The 18,513-nt window shown below is 40.8% G+C and overlaps 1 protein-coding gene across 1 annotated transcript in view; it reads right to left on the minus strand.

The window, feature by feature from the left end:
* The window catches only part of LOC139650896 (exostosin-1a-like), a 77,091-nt gene that overhangs the window by 49,439 nt on the left and 9,139 nt on the right, over nt 1–18,513 (minus strand). Inside the window, exons 3-4 of the mRNA XM_071527683.1 lie at nt 15,564–15,671; nt 2,403–2,522 (exon numbers count right to left, since the gene is read on the minus strand). Coding sequence (XP_071383784.1) covers nt 2,403–2,522; nt 15,564–15,671 — 228 coding nt within the window. The remainder of the gene's footprint in view (nt 1–2,402; nt 2,523–15,563; nt 15,672–18,513) is intronic.

Here is an 18,513-nt window from a genome sequence, read left to right on the forward strand (position 1 = left end):
TTATAATGGTTTACGGCTTTGATGATTGTAAAGATTGATGAGATGATATAATAATGATTGAAATGATGATGGTAATTACAGTGATGATGATGATGATGATGGTGATTGTAATGATGCTTGTGATGATGATTTCAATGACTGTGATGATGATGATGACAGTGATTATAATGATGATGATGATAATTGTAATGATGGCAATTACAGTGATTATGATGAAGATGCTGATGATGATGAAGATAAAGATGATTATGATGATTGTAATTTCAATGATGGTGATAATGATGATTTCAATGACTGTTGTGATGATGATTACAATGATTGTGATGATGATGACGATGATGATGATGATGATGATGATGATGATGATGATGATGATGATGATGATGATACTAATGATATTGTAATGATGATAATAGTGATGATGATGATAATGATGATAATGAATGTAATGATTGTGATGATGTAATGAGGATGAATGTCATGATGATGATACTAATTATATTAATGATATTGTACTGATGATAATAGTGATGATGATGGTGATGTTGTTCTTTGTAATGATGATTGTGAAGGTGATGATGATGATGATGATGATGATGATGATGATAAAGCAGTTTATTATCCCCTCTCTCTCTACTCAGAGATGGTACAGAGCGAGGCGATAATCCCCGGGGAAGAACTCTGTCAGGAAGTGAACTAAAAACAATGGAGAATCAAATGAGTTGGAGGTAGGCTACTGTACAGCCCCAAGGCCAGTTCATCCTCACTTTGACGAGCGAGGTCATTTGACGAGCCAGCTCTAGCTGTCTAGTCCCTAGAGCACACACACACCCACACAAACACTCTCTCGCCTCTCTAACCCGAGGGCTGCACAAAGTCACAGGCCTCCTTTCCACCTGGCATTAACATGTGTCTCGTATTCAGATTGTGTCTAGACATTAAAATGCATGTCTCGGGCACACACATTAAAATCAATGTCACTGTCCTTCATCAAAATGCAGATTGCCTTGTGCATCGCTTGTGTCCTAATATTGACAGTAAACACCTCATCTTATGCTACTACCTAGCTGTTTTTGTTTCTTTTTTCTATTTCTATTAGTTGTCTGGAAACACATCGCATTTACACTTTGTCCAAAGTCCAAATTGGACCATCATTGCATCTTGGGTGCATTTACACCTGGATTTTATGCATCTGATTACAGTTCACTCGACCAGGATGCAGGTGAATGCCGAGTGGAAAGGGTTAGGTGTTAGATCTACCTTTGGGTCCTCTGTTTTGCAGATCGTACCTCTAGTGTTGTCCATTAGTTCTAGCTCATTCTTCTTTAACTGGCCAATAATGTAAGAGTGGAGCCTGAAAAATTCGTATCTATGTTCCCAGGGTCCTATGTTCCCAGGGTCCTATGTTCCCAGGGTCCTAAGTTCCCAGGGTCCTAAGTTCCCAAGGTCCTATGTTCCCAGGGTCCTAAGTTCCCAAGGTCCTAAATTCACCAGTTCAATATTCTGTTAACACACATTAACCCACCTATTGTGTTCGGGTCAAATTTGACCCATTTCAGGTTAAAATATTTCATAAATATTATCCAGTTTTTTTTATTGGAACAAGGCTTCAAAACAGCTACATGAACACAACAAAACCAATGGTTATCATTTTATTTGATTTTGAAGGTATCTAACCCTAACCCTAACCCTAAACCAACCTAACCCTAAACCCTAACTAACCTTAACCCTAGAACTAGGGAACATAGGACCATGGGAGAGCACATATGTAGAACTGGGGAACATAGGACCCTGGGAACATAGGACCCTTTGTCATGTTCCAATTATGTGCCATATAAATCTGGGGAACATAGGACCCTGGGAACATAGGAATGACTCCAAAAATTCTCACAATTTAAAGCTGCACTAGGCCACTTTGCACATTGGCAGCTCCAAATAACAGTGAGAGGTAACTGTTTGAAAAAGGTGAACTTCAGTGCCTATAACTCCTGTATCAGGATGCCAGTAGACTACAGCACAGCACGCTCATGTTTACCAAGGGAATGGGTAATCCTCTGTTCCACCATTAGAATAGACCACCACCAGAAGACTGTGGTTGTACTGGGCAGCTCCCAGTGTGAATGTGTGAAAATGTGTGACTGTGAAGCAGGATGTTGCTGAAAAAAATTGTAGCGCTCGCTTCACTTTCCTTGAATAAATAAAGATATAAAAAAATATGATTGGATAGTGAGAACTGGGGAAGGATTTCTTTGGAAGAGTTTATCTTTGGGAGGCGAGGCGGAGGGACCGTGGGACTGCGCACTGCAGAATATGAATGCAGCAGGTCGGTTGATTAAATAAAGCTCTCTCCCCCCCGAAACGACATCCAAAACTCCCATTAAGACTTATTTTGGCAAGCTCACCTCCAGTGTAGTTAAGACGATTTTGGCTACGGAGGAGAAGTAGGCGTCCCAGAGGAACTGAGTCTGCTGGCGGAGCGCCAAGATCCTGTCACGGCCCACGGACCGGGTAATGGAGGGGACCTGTAGGAAGGAGGAGAGGAAGAAAAGGGAGGGGGAGACAAGAGACAGAGAGTAAGTGAGATTTTAAACAAGGCTGAGTGAGGGGAAAGAGAATAAGAAAAGAGTCGGGCAGACAGGCGGAGGCGGCGTGGGCAATTCTCTGGGCGTGAGGGGGAAGATTAGAGGAAATCCTTCATTCCCCGGAGACTCTCCTACCCCCTCATCTTCCCGTGTCCGTCCGCCCGCCCGTCCCCCAGGGAGGCATGGCAACCGCACCGACCCGTTGTCCAGCACCGATGCTGCATTCAAAGACGGTTGATAAGAGCGTCCAGGTGGTAAACACTACTAGAAAATACTGTTTTACCTCAGTTTTCTGGGTAGAAATACTACGTGGGAACTCGGGGGTTTGGCAATGACTTTTGGCAGAGTTCGTGAATTCTGATGTCAGTACCTGTAGTCAAGTGTATGGAACGATGTGAAGTGGGACACAAGTACTTTTTTGCTGGATTTTTGCTGAGAAACCTGAACTGTGCATGTGTGTTAAGTGTAAAAAAAAAGTGGATCAGGAGGAATAAAAGTGTACAGAAAACTTCAATCGTGGCATCTTGGTGGCTTCAAAGGCGTTTGAATGCGTGAACGCTTCCAAATAGAAGCTGTCACCCGAGGGACTTGGTGACGTGGGGATAGTGTGACACAGTTAGGGCCGTCACGACCCTGTTATCATGGTTGAGGATTGCTCATCAGCTAGCGACAGGGGGTATACAGGCCTCTGTGGCCCGGCAGGAGGAAAGAGTAAGGGTCAAACTGCCCCTGGGGCATGAACTGAGGCAAAGCAGATTTGAGCCAAATGTATTTGATGCATCAAAACGGACAATTTTGAAGGGTCAAAACAGGCTTTCCCTGCACCTGCTCATGTCAAAAAGTGAGGATTATATCTCAGGCAGTACCACTATCCTCCAGCAAAAGCAAATATTAATCATAGTAATGATCTTTATTTATCTAACACAATTACAGAGCACTTTACAAAGGAGTAAAAAAAAAAGCAAATAGAAAGTAAGGTAACAAATATTAGATTGGGAAAGATCCCACTTTCTGCCTTAAGTTGTCTTTGTGTAGACTTTAAGATACTATTCAAGGTGCTGGCAATGCACTTGGAAACAGTCCATCCACACATTAACACATTTTCATCAGAGGAAAAAACTGGCTTCATTACAGGGAGAAAATCATTTTGAACAAGTCTTGCTTTGTCTGTAACCTACAGTGATTTTATCTCTACAGTCATTAACCCTCCAAGACTCCAGAAGTGGTAATATGTTTACTTGGGGAGGTGTATGATTGAGTCCAATGGCCATATTCTTTGCCGCTGTCAGAATCAGGGTCATCGGAAAGCACTTATTGTCAAATATACAATTAAAATACAACAGGTGCAGTTTGGAGTGAACCTCCTGCTCCCCCATAGCCAAAAACGTATGTAGGAATTAAACATACATACATAATTTAACAACGCAATGTCATTTAGCATGCATTGTTCTATAATAATACACTGGAGAAACAAGCACAGTATGATTCTGCTCCTCAAACAGTGGCTGTTCTCATGCCAATGGATTTATACCAGCCGAAAAAACAGCACCAGCAAATCCAGTTGCGTGAATAAAAAGTGCAGATTCTGATCTACTAACCTGTAGCCCAAGTATTTTGTGCATGGAAATGGGGCAGACACCTGGGAGAGTTTTAGTGTGTTGGACCCAAATCATATTTTGAAGAGTGGCAAGCCTGAGGAAGCACATCCTAAACATGAGGAACCCACGGCTGCTGGGTTATTTTTCAAAAGGCACGACATGCAGAGGAGAGAAAATATGAAAGAATGAGACATAATAAAGAGAGAGAGGGTAGGCTCCATTTGAGAATGACTCTCTTTCAAATATCAGAGGATGAGATTGAAAGAATTTATAGATTGCCAATTGCCATTTAATAATAACACTAATCATAACGATCATTATTTTTCACCGCTTAATGAAATAAAAAACAAAAACTCCCAGCCACAGGTTCAGCTTCAGCGGCAAATCGCAGTCTGCATGTTTCACCTGGTAGACATGCATACTCAGTTCTTACAGTATATTGCACACCAGGTATTCCAATTGGAAGAGTGGGACTAACTTGATTTGCATAAGTGGTCTTGAGAAATCCGGCACTAAAGAAAGAGAGTTTTTGCGCATGGTATTTATTAGCGTGTCTCTTAGTAAATATGTCTGGTGTGGGCAATTTTAGAGAGTTATTGGGAAACATTTGGCTGGCACAAAGCGTAATTGTTCCATTCTGTTTATATAAATGAAATGCACTTTTTAATAATATAGGCCTATGTGTGTTATAATAAGTTTGTATTCAACAGCCAGCCAGCGGCTATTGACAATAGAGTTAACCTCGATGTACACTTTCCTCATGGCATTTGCCCCCCAAGCTAGTATTTCAAAACTGCGCCTATGTGTATAATGTTTTTTTCATAGCATTCCTCGGAAAAACAGAATACAGAATACAATACGGAAACATCTTCTGCCTGGTTGGGGCTTGTGCAATTCAAGGTTTTACACAGGCTTTATCTGTTCACCAACATGTTCAATGTCAGTTTTCAGGTTATTTTCTTGCCTCATTCAAATGAATGAGAAGTAAAAATCCTAACACTACAAACTCGTCCAGCTGCATCTGATCTTGGTGATTAGTTTATATTGTGGTTTTCATGGTGGGCAAGAGCCAAATAACCCCCATGTTAAAACTAAGTGGAATATTGCTTTAAATACATAGGTGTGTACAAAGACACAGGTGTTCAGAATCATATCCAACAGGTAAACTCCTCCCATCTCTTGTGCTCGAAGACCAATTAGCCCAAACAAACCAGTTCCACATTTCTAGTAATAGATTAGTCAAATACAAATACAGATAGATAGCAATTAATCAAAAATGTTGATGTATCTGTTTAAATGTTGACAATACATAGGAAAGATGCCATTAGACACCCTGTAACCTTAGTCATATGTTTGCCCTTTGACCTGGGGTTCAAATCTACACACACCTTTTTTTTTTTAGATATATATATCTATATAAACCAGGCTGAAATCAAGTCTTGTTATTTGGTTGCCATGTTTGGAGCTCCAGGAAACCTATCTTCACTAAACCCTGAACAAACAGATATTTTCACTTTCATATCCGTCTTAGCACACTGTAGGATTCTTCTCTCTTGGAAATCTCCCACTGCTCCCTCCATTTCTCTCTGGCTGAGAGATGTTATGTTATTCTTCTTAAAGCTTGAAAAAAAAAATCTGTTTTCCCTGGTGGAAAGTAACTAAGTACATTCACTCAAGTACTGTACTTAAGTAAAATTCTGAGATACTTGTACTTTACTTGAGTATTTCCATTTGATGCTACTTTATACTTCCACTCCACTACATTTCAGAGGGAAATATTGTACTTTCTACTCCACTACATTTATTTGACAGCTTTAGTTACTTTTCTATATGTATGTTAAATTCCTACATACGTTTTTGGCTATGAGGGAGCAGGGGGTTCACTCCAAACTGCACCTGTGATGGAACAATTGCATATTTGAGAATAAGTGCTTTCTGATGACAGATGCTGACAGCGGCAAAGAATATGGCCATTGGACTCAATCAAACACCTCCCCAAGTAAACATATTACTACATCTGGAGTCTTGGAGGGTTAATGACTGTAGAGAGGAAATCACTGTAGGTTACAGAAGAAAAACAAGACTTGTTCAAAATGATTGGCTCCCTTTAATGAAGCCAGTTTGTTCCTCTGATGAAAATGTGTTAATGTGTGGATGGACTGCTTCCAAGTGCATTGCCAGCACCTTGAATAGCATCTTAAAGTCTACCTAAAGACAACTTAAGACACAAAGTGGGATCTTTCCCAATCTAATATTTGTTACCTTACTTTCTATTTGCTTTTTTTTTACTCCTCAGTCAGAGGGACCAAACCACTACTTTTACTTTAATACTTTAACTACATTTTTGCTGCTAATACTTATGTACTTTTACTTAAGTAGGATTTTTCATGCAGGACTTTTACTTGTAACGGAGTATTTTTACATTGCTGTATTGGTACTTTTACAAGTAAAAGATCAGAGTACTTCTTCCACCACTGCAACCACCAGGAAGTGTATTGTTAGTCCCGCCCTCTTCTCAATTAGTTGGTCAGGTTCCCGCCCCAACACTTGCTAGCCTCACATTGATAGCCACAACCCAGCTCACTGCAGGCCACGCCCATATGACACGCCCACAGCAAGTGGTAAACGCCCCCGAAATGTCCCAAACATAATTGAAAAGCCAATTTCAGGCAAACCGAGGGACTTAGACATGAACACACAGGATCGCAGACAGGTGCAGACTGATCCTGCAGAAGCTAGCCTGTTGTTATTGTTTGACTGTTGCACTGATGGTGTGACGGCCTTTTTCCAAATATGGAGTAATCATGCTGTACTGTTTATTTATTTATTACGGCAGAATCTGAGATGGATGCCTCTTTGACAGGACTTTTGGTCTTGTATTCATCCCCTGTCAGTGGTGTTGTTGCTCAGCATGCATGTATTGCACCATGCCCACATGAACATGTATATGGACACACACACACACACACACAGTTGGGATCATGAACAATATTTTTACTTGACATCATATATTGTGGGCTGTTTTAGTTTTTGCTTTAGTCAACACGTGTGCAGACTTTTTTTTTTCCTTTTCCTTCTTGTATTTTTCTATTTATGTTGCCCAGAGAGGGAAAGGAGAAAGGGGTGTGTGGGGTGTGTGTGTGTGTGTGTGTGTGTGTGTGTGGTGGGAACGGAGGGGGGGGGTGAAGTGATGGAGGTCGGGGGTGAGACAGAATGTAATTCTCCTTTTGAAAATACGGAGGACAAGTTTTTCTTTTTCATATTGATTTTTTGACTGTGTTTGTGAAGAAAAAAATCCTTCCAAAAAAAAATAAATATAAAAAGTAGTAGCAATAGTAGTAACAGTAGTAGTAATAATAGTAATAGTAGTAATAATAGTAATAGCAACAGTGGCAATAGTAGTGGTAGCAATAGTGAAGCAGTAGTAGTAGTATTGTGGGTCCCTTCACCTCCACATTGCATCATAAATGGCTGAATTCTACATCTTTAATAAGAATCACATAGATTCTGAATGTAAAAGTCCCACTGTACCTGTGTAACCTGAGAATCCTTCAGTTCAGCAGTACCTAAACAAACAACTGTTTACGAGCTACACTACTACTACTACACTGTTGTCAGCGTTTCATATTACTTTATTTCAGCCATGGATTGGCTTATAGATGATGGCAGCATCGTTTATAGCCCCATAAAGGTAAAGTGATTTTTACTGTATTTCACTTTTACTGTAATTCTGGATATTTGATATTTAAAGTGTAGCAAACTGCCCAGTAAGTTGTATTTTGATGCCTAAATTTGTTCGTCTGATTCAAAGGAGTTCAGCAACACCCTCCGGGAAGGGCTGCGGAGGGACGCCATCCGGGGGGGGGGGGAGAGACGAGGATCCCGCCAATCCGGCCTGGGAGCTAAACATCCAGGTGCGCGTCAGGAAGCTGGAGCAGGACGCTCTCCTGGTGCTCAGGTGGGAGCCGAGCTTGCCCCGGGTGAACTCGAGGAGGACTCTCCGTCGCGGACCCTAACCCTAACCCTAACCCTTTTGGGCGTCACTGGCGAGGAGGAAGAAGCTCCTATACTGACTCCTGAGACTTAAGCCGTAACTTCACATGGAGGCCCTTTGTCTTATGATAATATAAGTCTAAGTATAGCACATGGCATGCAAACAAACACACACACAATTGATCAATAAAGTTCTAGCTTATCTTACCACAGGAGCAATAGACTGTGCGCATCAAAGCACCATCTCCAAACGCTTTCCCCTATTTAAATCGCAAACAATAACACACCATAAACATTCAATTCATTTGTCAGAGTCTCAAGACTAACTAGTCTCTCTAACTGTCTCTCGGTGATAGAGGTTCTGCCTTGACCGCATTGCTAATGACACACCTGATAAACCCTCAGGAGATGCTGGAGATGCTGCTTGAATTAAACCAGTGTCCAACTCCGCTGATGAGTGGACACCTGACAGCACAGTCTCCATAATATTTCCCCAAACATTCTGGAGCTAATAAACTGCATCTATTTGGAATTAGACTATCGCCCTCGCTTTTTAGATTCAAACTGTAAGTCAAACCGTTTCTTTTTCATTCAATTCAAGGTGTGTGTTTCTGATGTTGCAGCATTGACAGCATCAGCAATTTCTTGCCATGTTTTCTTTCTCAGTTGCTGTCACTCCACCGCTTACACTTTTAAAAAGTATATATATATATTTTTTCTCTCACTCCCGACAACAACGCTTCTATTTCAGAGTTTGAATTTTTCTTCTTGGGTCTGTTTGCCATTCTCCAGCCACTCCAGTAATGGCATTCATCATCAGATACATCTGGAATATGCAAAAATCGAGACTCTGCGCATGCTTCATGAATCCCACGTTGGTTTCGTGTAGGAGTGTTTCTTAAGAACAAAAGTAAGATCAATTTAAGAAAAGTTTTGTGAATGAGGCCCAGTATGTGAAGGACTAAAGCATATATAACAAGATATATACAGGTCGAAAAAGTCAAGAAACAAGTAAACCATAAAACGGAAGTCATAAACAACTGATAAAAGATCATTACATAAAAAAAGGAGTTGTAAAAAGTCATTTCTGTATCTCCAACAGCCATCTTCCACACAAACTGTTCACGAGGTTGGGATTTTTTTTTCGTTCTCGGGACAAAATGAGGCGAAACGGAAAAAAAAATAATATTTGGAATATTCGGTGGGGGGGTTCCTCCATCTCGCAAACCCGGACGGATAGATTGCTTTTGTGAAAATCAATGTGCGGAGCGGAGGGAAATGCAACACAGCCGCAGCGGGAGCAAGATAAAGGAGAAGGGACAGGATTGGGAGAAAGCTTGAAAACAGAGACGCTTGGTGCCTTAGAGTATGGATATCATAGGGAACCTGATTCTGTTTGCAGGGATGCCACTGGGCTCTGAAAACCTGGTGCATTATCCTAGATGCATAGAACCATTTCGTGAAGAGATGGTCGCACTCAGAGATGTATCATTCACTTGATTTAATTGTTCATCTGTCACAGAACGTTTTCCTTATTTATAGGGGACAGGTAGATTGCCAGGTGAACCTAATTTCTAATCATTGTTGTGTTGTAATCACATGGAAACACATGACATAGAATGGAATCACATAGAATTCAATACTGTCAGAGTCAATACTGTGCATTGCCAACAATTTCATCGGGAAGTACATCCACCATCCAGTTAGACATACTGAAGTAACAATATTTAAAATTAGCATTATTCACAAAGCATATTCCAAAACAACTATGGCTATCACTGTGGGCCTCAGGTTTCTCACCATTCATAAATCAGTTAAAAACAAATAGTTGGCAAAAACCTTTAAACATGTAAATATAATCAAGGCTCCAAAGCTACATCTGTTATCAAAGCCACACTTACTAATTTGGTATAATGCAATTTGAACAATTTTCTTAATTCCTTACAAAGTAACTTAAACTTTTTGAACTTTTTTTGAATGGCAGGAACAGAAAACACTCTGGAAGATATAGCGTCACTCGACTTATGTTTATAGAAAAGGGATCAAATTACATTCTTCATTCATGCCAGCAGGATAGAGGCTTTTTAGCTGATGTATCCAAAAAACACTCCCTGTTGCGAGAGTCATTTTTCATGATTACCACCTCTTCGGTTGAGCCACACTTTTTTCGATTCCAATACATTTTAGATCCTCAACTTTGTGATGTCATGTCTGTCCCGTCTGATGCTACTTCTGTGCTCATTCTGTGCCTAATTTTCAACTTTCCTATCATGGGAAACCTCAAATTCCAAAAAAGGAGTCTGAAGACACAGTATAGCCGCTGTTGACGGCACAGTGAGCTTTAATTGTTTCGCTCTCTCTGAGGTGGAATATAAATAACAGCAATCAAATCAGCTCAATTCTCTTCCCCTCTATTGTCTCTAATAGTGTTTATGCTCCTCAGCGGGGGGGGTGGGGGTGTGTATTTGTGCGTACTTGCGCGTGTGTGTGTGTTGTTTGCGTCTCCTCTCCGCGGGGGGAATAGTCAACTCCACATATTAAACAGCCGGGGATCGCGGCGCTCGGCGATGTAATTGAAAGTAATGAGATTCAACTCTCTCAGCAGGTGTTACCGCTTGATTGTTGTGTCGAACAGTAGGAGTGTGTGTGTGTGGGTGTGTGTGTGTGTGTGTGTTTTTGCGGATAGGGTGAGGAAAAGAGAGGGACAAAGAGGGCGAGCATCCAGAATTTGTTCAACCAGAAACCAGGTATGTGTTGTTGGTGTTATTGTACGGATGGAACCTGTCTATGCTTTCATTTAGGCGAAATGATTGGGAGGTTTGGTGTTTTTTATGCGCTGGCAACAATATGATATGGCAATAAATCCCAAATCCTGAGCTTTAAAGTGTCTATTTTGAAATTGAATGCATCATCTCTTTAACTCTTCTAACAATGCCACAATTTTGTCCATCCTATTACAGCCCATAGGGTCATTTCAATTTCAGGATTCAATCAATCCGCACAAAGCAATCCACTTTCAGTCGCTAACAACGAACCAAAACCATTAATTAACTTTCACTAAGCTGCACTGAAATTACATTTAATTTGAAGTTTAGCTGAGGCGAAGCTCTAGCATCAGCTCATTCTTTGTTGTTGTTGTTTGTTGTTGTTTTTTTTCCCCTTCTAATGAAACCTCTGATCTGCATCCTCATTACAAACAAGATAGCGCCGTGATGAGAAAGCAGCAGCGTTGAAAATGGCAGTGAACAAAAAGGGATCAGTGACATTTTACGGGGGAATTCATGTTGCATTTTATTCAAAACAAATGTCGTACTCGCCGAGATGATGGAACGGGGGGGGTTTTGTCTTGGAATAACTTGCTGTAGGAGGGTTAGGGTTAGGGTAACCCTAACCCTAACGGGAAAATTGATTTGCGTGCCGTGACGTTCCTCACTTTGGCAAACTTCCGCATCTTTAGTTTGGATGACTGAGATGCAGATGTAGTTTCCCTCTGATCAGCTTGATGATCCTCTAGTGTGTAGCTGGCCTGATCCAGACCATCAGGACCGTCACCGTTATTTCAAACATGTTTCATATTTATGATCCGATCGGGACAAGTCTTGACAACCACTCGGAGTCCAGCAATAGCCAATGAGGGTTGAGCAGGAAAAAAAACATACAGGAAGTGGTGGTCAAGTGTGTGTTCCCTAAATCGCATTAGTTATCAAGTGTGTGTTCCCTAAATCCAACTGGTCGTCAAGTGTGTGTTCCCTAAATCCAACTGGTCGTCAAGTGTGTGTTCCCCAAATCCAACTGATTGTCAAGTGTGTGTTCCCTAAATCCAACTGATTGTCTAGTGTGTGTTCCCTAAATCCAACAGGTCATCAAGTGTGTGTTCCCTAAATCCAACTGATTGTCAAGTGTGTGTTCCCTAAATCCAACTGGTCTTCAAGTGTGTGTTCCCTAAATCCAACTGGTCTTGAAGTGTGTGTTCCCTAAATCCAACTGATCGTCAAGTGTGTGTTCCCTAAATCCAACTGATCGTCAAGTGTGTGTTCCCTAAATCCAACTGATCATCAAGTGTGTGTTCCCCAAATCCAACTGGTCTTCAAGTGTGTGTTCCCCAAATCCAACTGATTGTCTAGTGTGTGTTCCCTAAATCAAACTGGTTGTCAAGTGTGTGTTCCCTAAATCCAACTGATCGTCAAGGGTGTGTTCCCTAAATCCAACTGATCGTCAAGTGTGTGTTCCCTAAATCCAACTGGTCTTCAAGTGTGTGTTCCCTAAATCCAACTGATCGTCTGGTGTGTGTTCCCCAAATCCAACTGGTCGTCAAGTGTGTGTTCCCCAAGTCAAACTGGTTGTCAAGTGTGTGTTCCCCAAATCCAACTGGTCTTCAAGTGTGTGTTCCCTAAATCCAACTGATCGTCAAGGGTGTGTTCCCTAAATCCAACTGATCGTCAAGTGTGTGTTCCCTAAATCCAACAGTTCATCAAGTGCGTGTTCCCCAAATCCAACTGATCTTCAAGTGTGTGTTCCCTAAATCCAACTGGTCTTCAAGTGTGTGTTCCCTAAATCCAACTGGTCTTCAAGTGTGTGTTCCCCAAATCCAACTGATCTTCAAGTGTGTGTTCCCTAAATCCAACTGGTCTTCAAGTGTGTGTTCCCTAAATCCAACTGGTCTTCAAGTGTGTGTTCCCTAAATCCAACTGATCGTCTGGTGTGTGTTCCCCAAATCCAACTGGTCGTCAAGTGTGTGTTCCCCAAGTCAAACTGGTTGTCAAATGTGTGTTCCCCAAATCCAACTGGTCTTCAAGTGTGTGTTCCCCAAATCCAACTGATTGTCTAGTGTGTGTTCCCTAAATCAAACTGGTTGTCAAGTGTGTGTTCCCTAAATCCAACTGATCGTCAAGGGTGTGTTCCCCAAATCCAACTGATCTTCAAGTGTGTGTTCCCTAAATCCAACTGATCTTCAAGGGTGTGTTCCCTAAATCCAACTGATCTTCAAGGGTGTGTTCCCTAAATCCAACTGTCAAGTGTGTGTTCTCTAAATCCAACTGTCAAGTGTGTGTTCTCTAAATCCAACTGCTCGCTTCATCCTAAAAGCCTAGGAATTCTTTTTCTTTTATCCTCAGCCACCAGCCCTTGCTTTTAACACATTCTAGAGCAAATGACCTGAAAAATAAACACTGTTTTGACACTTTGCCTTTTGTTTAGATCCGACCAAGCTGCCTAATAAATGTCAACACCCTCAGTGTTTCACCCTGTCAAAATAACTTCTCACCTCGCACATACTATCCGAGCCAGCAATTAACATGCTTTTAGAGGGACGGCTTTGTTTTTGCGGAAAACACAAAACCTCTAGCAACATTAGAACATCGGTGCGGTCCTCAGTAATGTTTAATGATGAAGCGGCCCCCGTGTTTTGCTCTAAAAGCCAAGTTTTTAATGGGCTCGTCTGCCATTGTGTGACTCATGGAGTGCAAATAAAATTATCATTATCGCTAGGTGCTGATAGAAGGCTGATAGACGACTGGGGCCGTATTAATTAAAGGCGGACACACACACATATGCACCCCCCCTCTCCTCCTTACTGCACACACACACATACACACACACACACTGCTTGTCACATTTGCAAGTTGCTGTCCAGGTGCCAGTAAAGGTCATATCATGCAGGTGGCAGGTAGTAACGCAGAGTAATTAGAGAATGTAAATATCATACGTTCTGCTCGGTGCCATAATTAAAGGGAACGGAAGGTGATCCAGTCCTAGAGTTAAGTCTTCCTAGATCGAGCCAAAAACACGTACTGGCAGAGGGCGTTTGTGACTGTGAATATCGCTGCTGTCACGTAATAACCGCATAACTGCAATTTCGATTTTGCTCTCTTTTCTCTTTTTTTCTCATTTGAATTGAAAGTTTCCACGGACATTTACGAGTTGAGTGAGTTCCATGACTCTTAGGCTGTTAAAAATCCACTGTATGATTTCGGAATTTTTTTTTGTCATTCCTGACCAGCATAGAAAGTAATGTATCAATCACTATTTGTTACTCATTAAATTTCCAATTGCATCATCTCTAACCTTAACTTAAGTAAAAAAAGATCTGTAACCTTCAGAAATCTATATATGTCAGTTTACTCTCCTGTGAATGATCAAGGAGACCAAACAGTGTCGGTGTTCAGTGTTCCTGTCGTCCTTTTACTGGATAAAATCATAGCAGTGGGAATAACTTCCACCTAGGTAAAGTCAACTGCCATCTTCCCCCATTTTTCATCATTTCATCATTTTCCATCCATCATTTAAGCTGTTTTAGCATGAGAGGACGACAGCTAATTATGAGGAAAAGGAATTGTGGGATGGTGGTGGGATCTAGTTTTTGGATTATTCAACTTCAGTCTTATTTATTATATATTTAGAGAGGGTGATAACAAAAGTGGCTTATTTTTTGATTGGTAACAAATATCATTTCTGACAGCAATTCATTACAATACTTGTTACTGGGAAAAAAATAATGACATTACTGTTACAAAACAAGTGCTATGTTGTTTTATTCACTGGTTTCAGTTATGAGTTAGGTCAGTGATTAGAAACTGGCAGTTCTGCTTTACAATGGCAGCCTGTGGTGCATTTGGGAACACATTTCTGTTCCCACTGACTTAATTGGGCATCCCTGATCTATGTAGTCTGCTTCTACGTCTGAACGAGTCCCTGCTGGATCTCTGTGTTTGCCCCTGGGCGATCTGGAGCTGCAGCTGGAGATGGGGATTATGACAGGAGAGATGTTGGCATTTCAGCACCCAGACACTCTGTCTGCGGAACAGCCGCGAATCAGAACTGAATTAGCACAAAGATAAAAATGGGAAAAAGGCACATTTTATCTTTTGAGGAAGGCTTGCCCTCTGCTTCATTTTTCCAATTTGTGTTCACAAACTTTGTATAATTTTCAATCTGCAAATCATCTATTGGTTAACTAAGAGATGTATTATGTAGCCACCATCCATTGCTTTCTATATATCCCTCCCAATCCCAAGTGCATGTCTCTTGATATATTTATAGTTTTCATTATAATATCATATGTACATTTTCATCCATGTGTTTCTTGTCTCAGTATGTCCTTCTGTTGTTATTTTTGCACATCCTGCATGCATGCTATAATTTATCTATTTTCATACACATATTTCTACTTAATATGTAATAATATGTAATTGTCATTCCCTCTATTGTTATTTATATTGTATTTTTCATCACCGCATCCTATTGCTGTTTTCAGCTGCAGCGATTTGCCCATGGGGTTTCATCTCGTTTTACTCATGTATCCATCCATCTATCCATCCCTCCATCCATCCCTTCCACCCTCTTTCCTCCCCCCCATCCATCCCCCCATCCACCCCTCCACCCTCTGAGCTACCTGCAGCAGCAGCCTCTCGTCCCCGATGACGGCGGCTTTCCTCCAGTCGATGACTTCGGAGAACGGGAGCTCCCAGCCGTTGCTCAGCAGAACCGGGATACAGGCCGCCTGGGAGGAGGAGAGAGAGAGAGAGGGAGGGAGGGAGGGATGGAGAAAGAGAGGGAGTGGAGGGAAGGATCGGTATGGAAGGAATGAATAATAGCGAAGGAGATGAGAGGGACGGGGCAGGACGAAGAAGAAGTTACGTTAAAATAAAGCAGCAGCAAACTCCTTCAATCAATTCACAAAAAATGACATAAAACTGCCAATTCAGTGTATTTGCTTATGTAAAGTAATTTGTGTAGAGTGTATAAAAGAGTAAGAATGAGGATAAAGAAAAATAGAGGGACAGAAAACGTTTTTCTCTCCTCCCTATCACGGTTAAATAAGGTGAGCCTGGATCTCACACATTTTATCCTAAAGTTATGAAGTTATGATCACATTTACTTATAATTGTGATTATTATGATCACATTTAGAATGAGTAATAAAAATGGATAAAGAAAAATAGAGGGACTGAAAACGTTTTTCTCTCTGCACAGTTAAATAAGGTGAGCCTGGATCTCACACGTTTTATCCTAAAGTTATGATCACATTTACTTATTTATTGGGTCTCGCTCCCACTCCCAGTTTAAAACAATTTCCAAATCCTCAAACAAAATCATATTCTTTTAGGGTTAGCCCATCCATGAAAAGGGTGTTTCTTCCTGAAGACTGTTTTGCCTCAAAGCACAAATTGCACATGGAAATAGAAAAGAGGGAAATGTTCTTTAAAAGTGTTGACAAGTTTTCATAGCGAGAGAGAGAGAGAGAGAGAGGGGAAAAATATGACAGTAACATAAAGTTTATCCAGAAGTTTAAAGCAAAGTGCTTGGAGGGATCTTTTTTTTTTTTTTTTTTTTTTTTTTTTCCCTTCTGCCGAGGGATTTATCTTCTTAGGTAGTTTTCTGTCTGATGAGACGCTTTCAACATGTTCCAAATTGGAGTTTCGCAGAAGGAAAACAGAGGTGCCAAAAAGATTAAGGAGAAAACAAAGTTTTTTTTTTTTTTTTTAACTTTCCCCGTGTGCAGCAATATTTGGAGGATAAATTAACGCTACTTAATTCATCAGGAGCGCTTTTCATTTCCCGCGGCGGCCCTCTGTGTTGCTGCGTAGCGGGAAATTCATTTCATGATGAGGCTCTTGCAACTGTTCATCATGTGCGGTTAATGGATAAGAGAAGTTTGTGCACTCGGCTGCACTATCAAGCTGCATTTAAAGGGAAAATACCTGCTGTTTTTTTTTGTTTTTTTTCTAGCTAATTTCTTTCATTGCACATCCTTCATGCATTATCTGTAGGCCATTTCCATGCATATGGCTTTGGTTTATAATCTTAGAACCACAATTATATAATTAATAGTACATATAAGTAGTAGTAGTAGTAGTAGTAGTAGTAGTAGTAGTAGTAGTATTTTTTTATTCAGTCATTACACATAATACAAGAAGTATAAATCAGTCTAGACAATATAAACAAAGTCAACAATCTGTGTATTAAGTAGTGACTGATATATGCCTATCCTACATTTTATCAATTTAAGCTTCCCTCTAGAAATAAAAAAAAATAAAAAAAATAAAAATTATTCACACTTGTAACCCTCAAAAATAGCTTTGTAAACCATTCTTTTGAAAACCAAAAGCGAGTTACACGTTCTTAACTTTATACTAGCATTGCTCCATAATTTAATAATTACATACATAATGATTTAATTACACACATACATACATATAATTAATAGACTGACGTAATAATTTGGCAAGTTCCCTTTGTCAGCTAACAAAGCTTTTGGGTTTGGGGAAAAATATGAACTGCATTAATCTTAATCAACGGCACAATATCAATACCAGAGTAAACTTTATGGACGGTACTGAGCACATCAAACACTACCAAGAAGCCATTACTCGGTATCAAAGTTATTGCTGTGAGGATACAAGGAAATGGAAAGGAGAAAACGGGCCAAGTTTGCAGTTTTGGGTTATGGCTTCACACTGACATGGAGGTCTGCGAACGGGATATTTTATGAACTCTCAAGCTCAAGTCTTAATAACGTTATTTTTTTACGACGCGTGGCGTGATTTGTGTATGTGTGTGTGTGTCTGAGGTAGCGGGGCGGGGGGGGGGGGGGGCGACAAACGGAGCCGAGTGAAAAATCTCACCGACTCCGTTTTCATTTGAAAGTTCAAGTCGGAGCGGATTTCTCCATCAGGCAGAAGCGGAGAGATTAAAGGAGATTTGCGAAATGCCGAGTGCACGATCGGTGACCCGTCTATGCAAATTCCCGCCGCATTGATTACTCCTCCCTCCTCCTCCCTCCTCCTCCTGCCTCGGTCACGGTGACTTTCTTTCCGTCTTTTCTCTCTTTTCCCCTTTCGCTCTCGTTTTTCTCTCCTCCTCCTGTCACTTTTCTCCTCTCCGCTGCATTTTTATGATTAGTCTGCTTCTGCCTCTCCTCAGCTCGTTTATGAAACAAAGAGTTGTGGGTCCTCTCTTCTGATTGGCTGAGACATTTGCAACCGTTGTGAAATACTCTACACACCTTTAATTGCAAAACAATGCTATAATACATAAGCACACACCTATGACCGGATAACAGCTGATTTCATTATTAAAGCACAAATCATATGCCGCTACTTATGTGTCGCTTGGAAACAACTTTGTTCAAGCACTAGATTGTTAGGTGGAAGATAACTATTTAAGTACTATCTAATTATTATAAATTAAAAATAAAACATTAATGTAACGTATTGGGCGCTCTTTCTACTGAGTGCACTAGAGTTAAGCCTTTACCTGCTTATTGCTTTTGATTAAAAACCCTGAACTTAACATGGTAAAAAAAAATTCCCAGCTATGCATCAGCACCAGACATGACATGTA

This window comes from Centroberyx affinis, unplaced genomic scaffold (assembly GCF_046629955.1).
Source record: "Centroberyx affinis isolate AG114_WGS23_722 - 3 ecotype Tasmania unplaced genomic scaffold, CSIRO-AGI_Caff_v1 ptg001570l_1, whole genome shotgun sequence".
NCBI classification, from domain to species: domain Eukaryota; kingdom Metazoa; phylum Chordata; class Actinopteri; order Beryciformes; family Berycidae; genus Centroberyx; species Centroberyx affinis.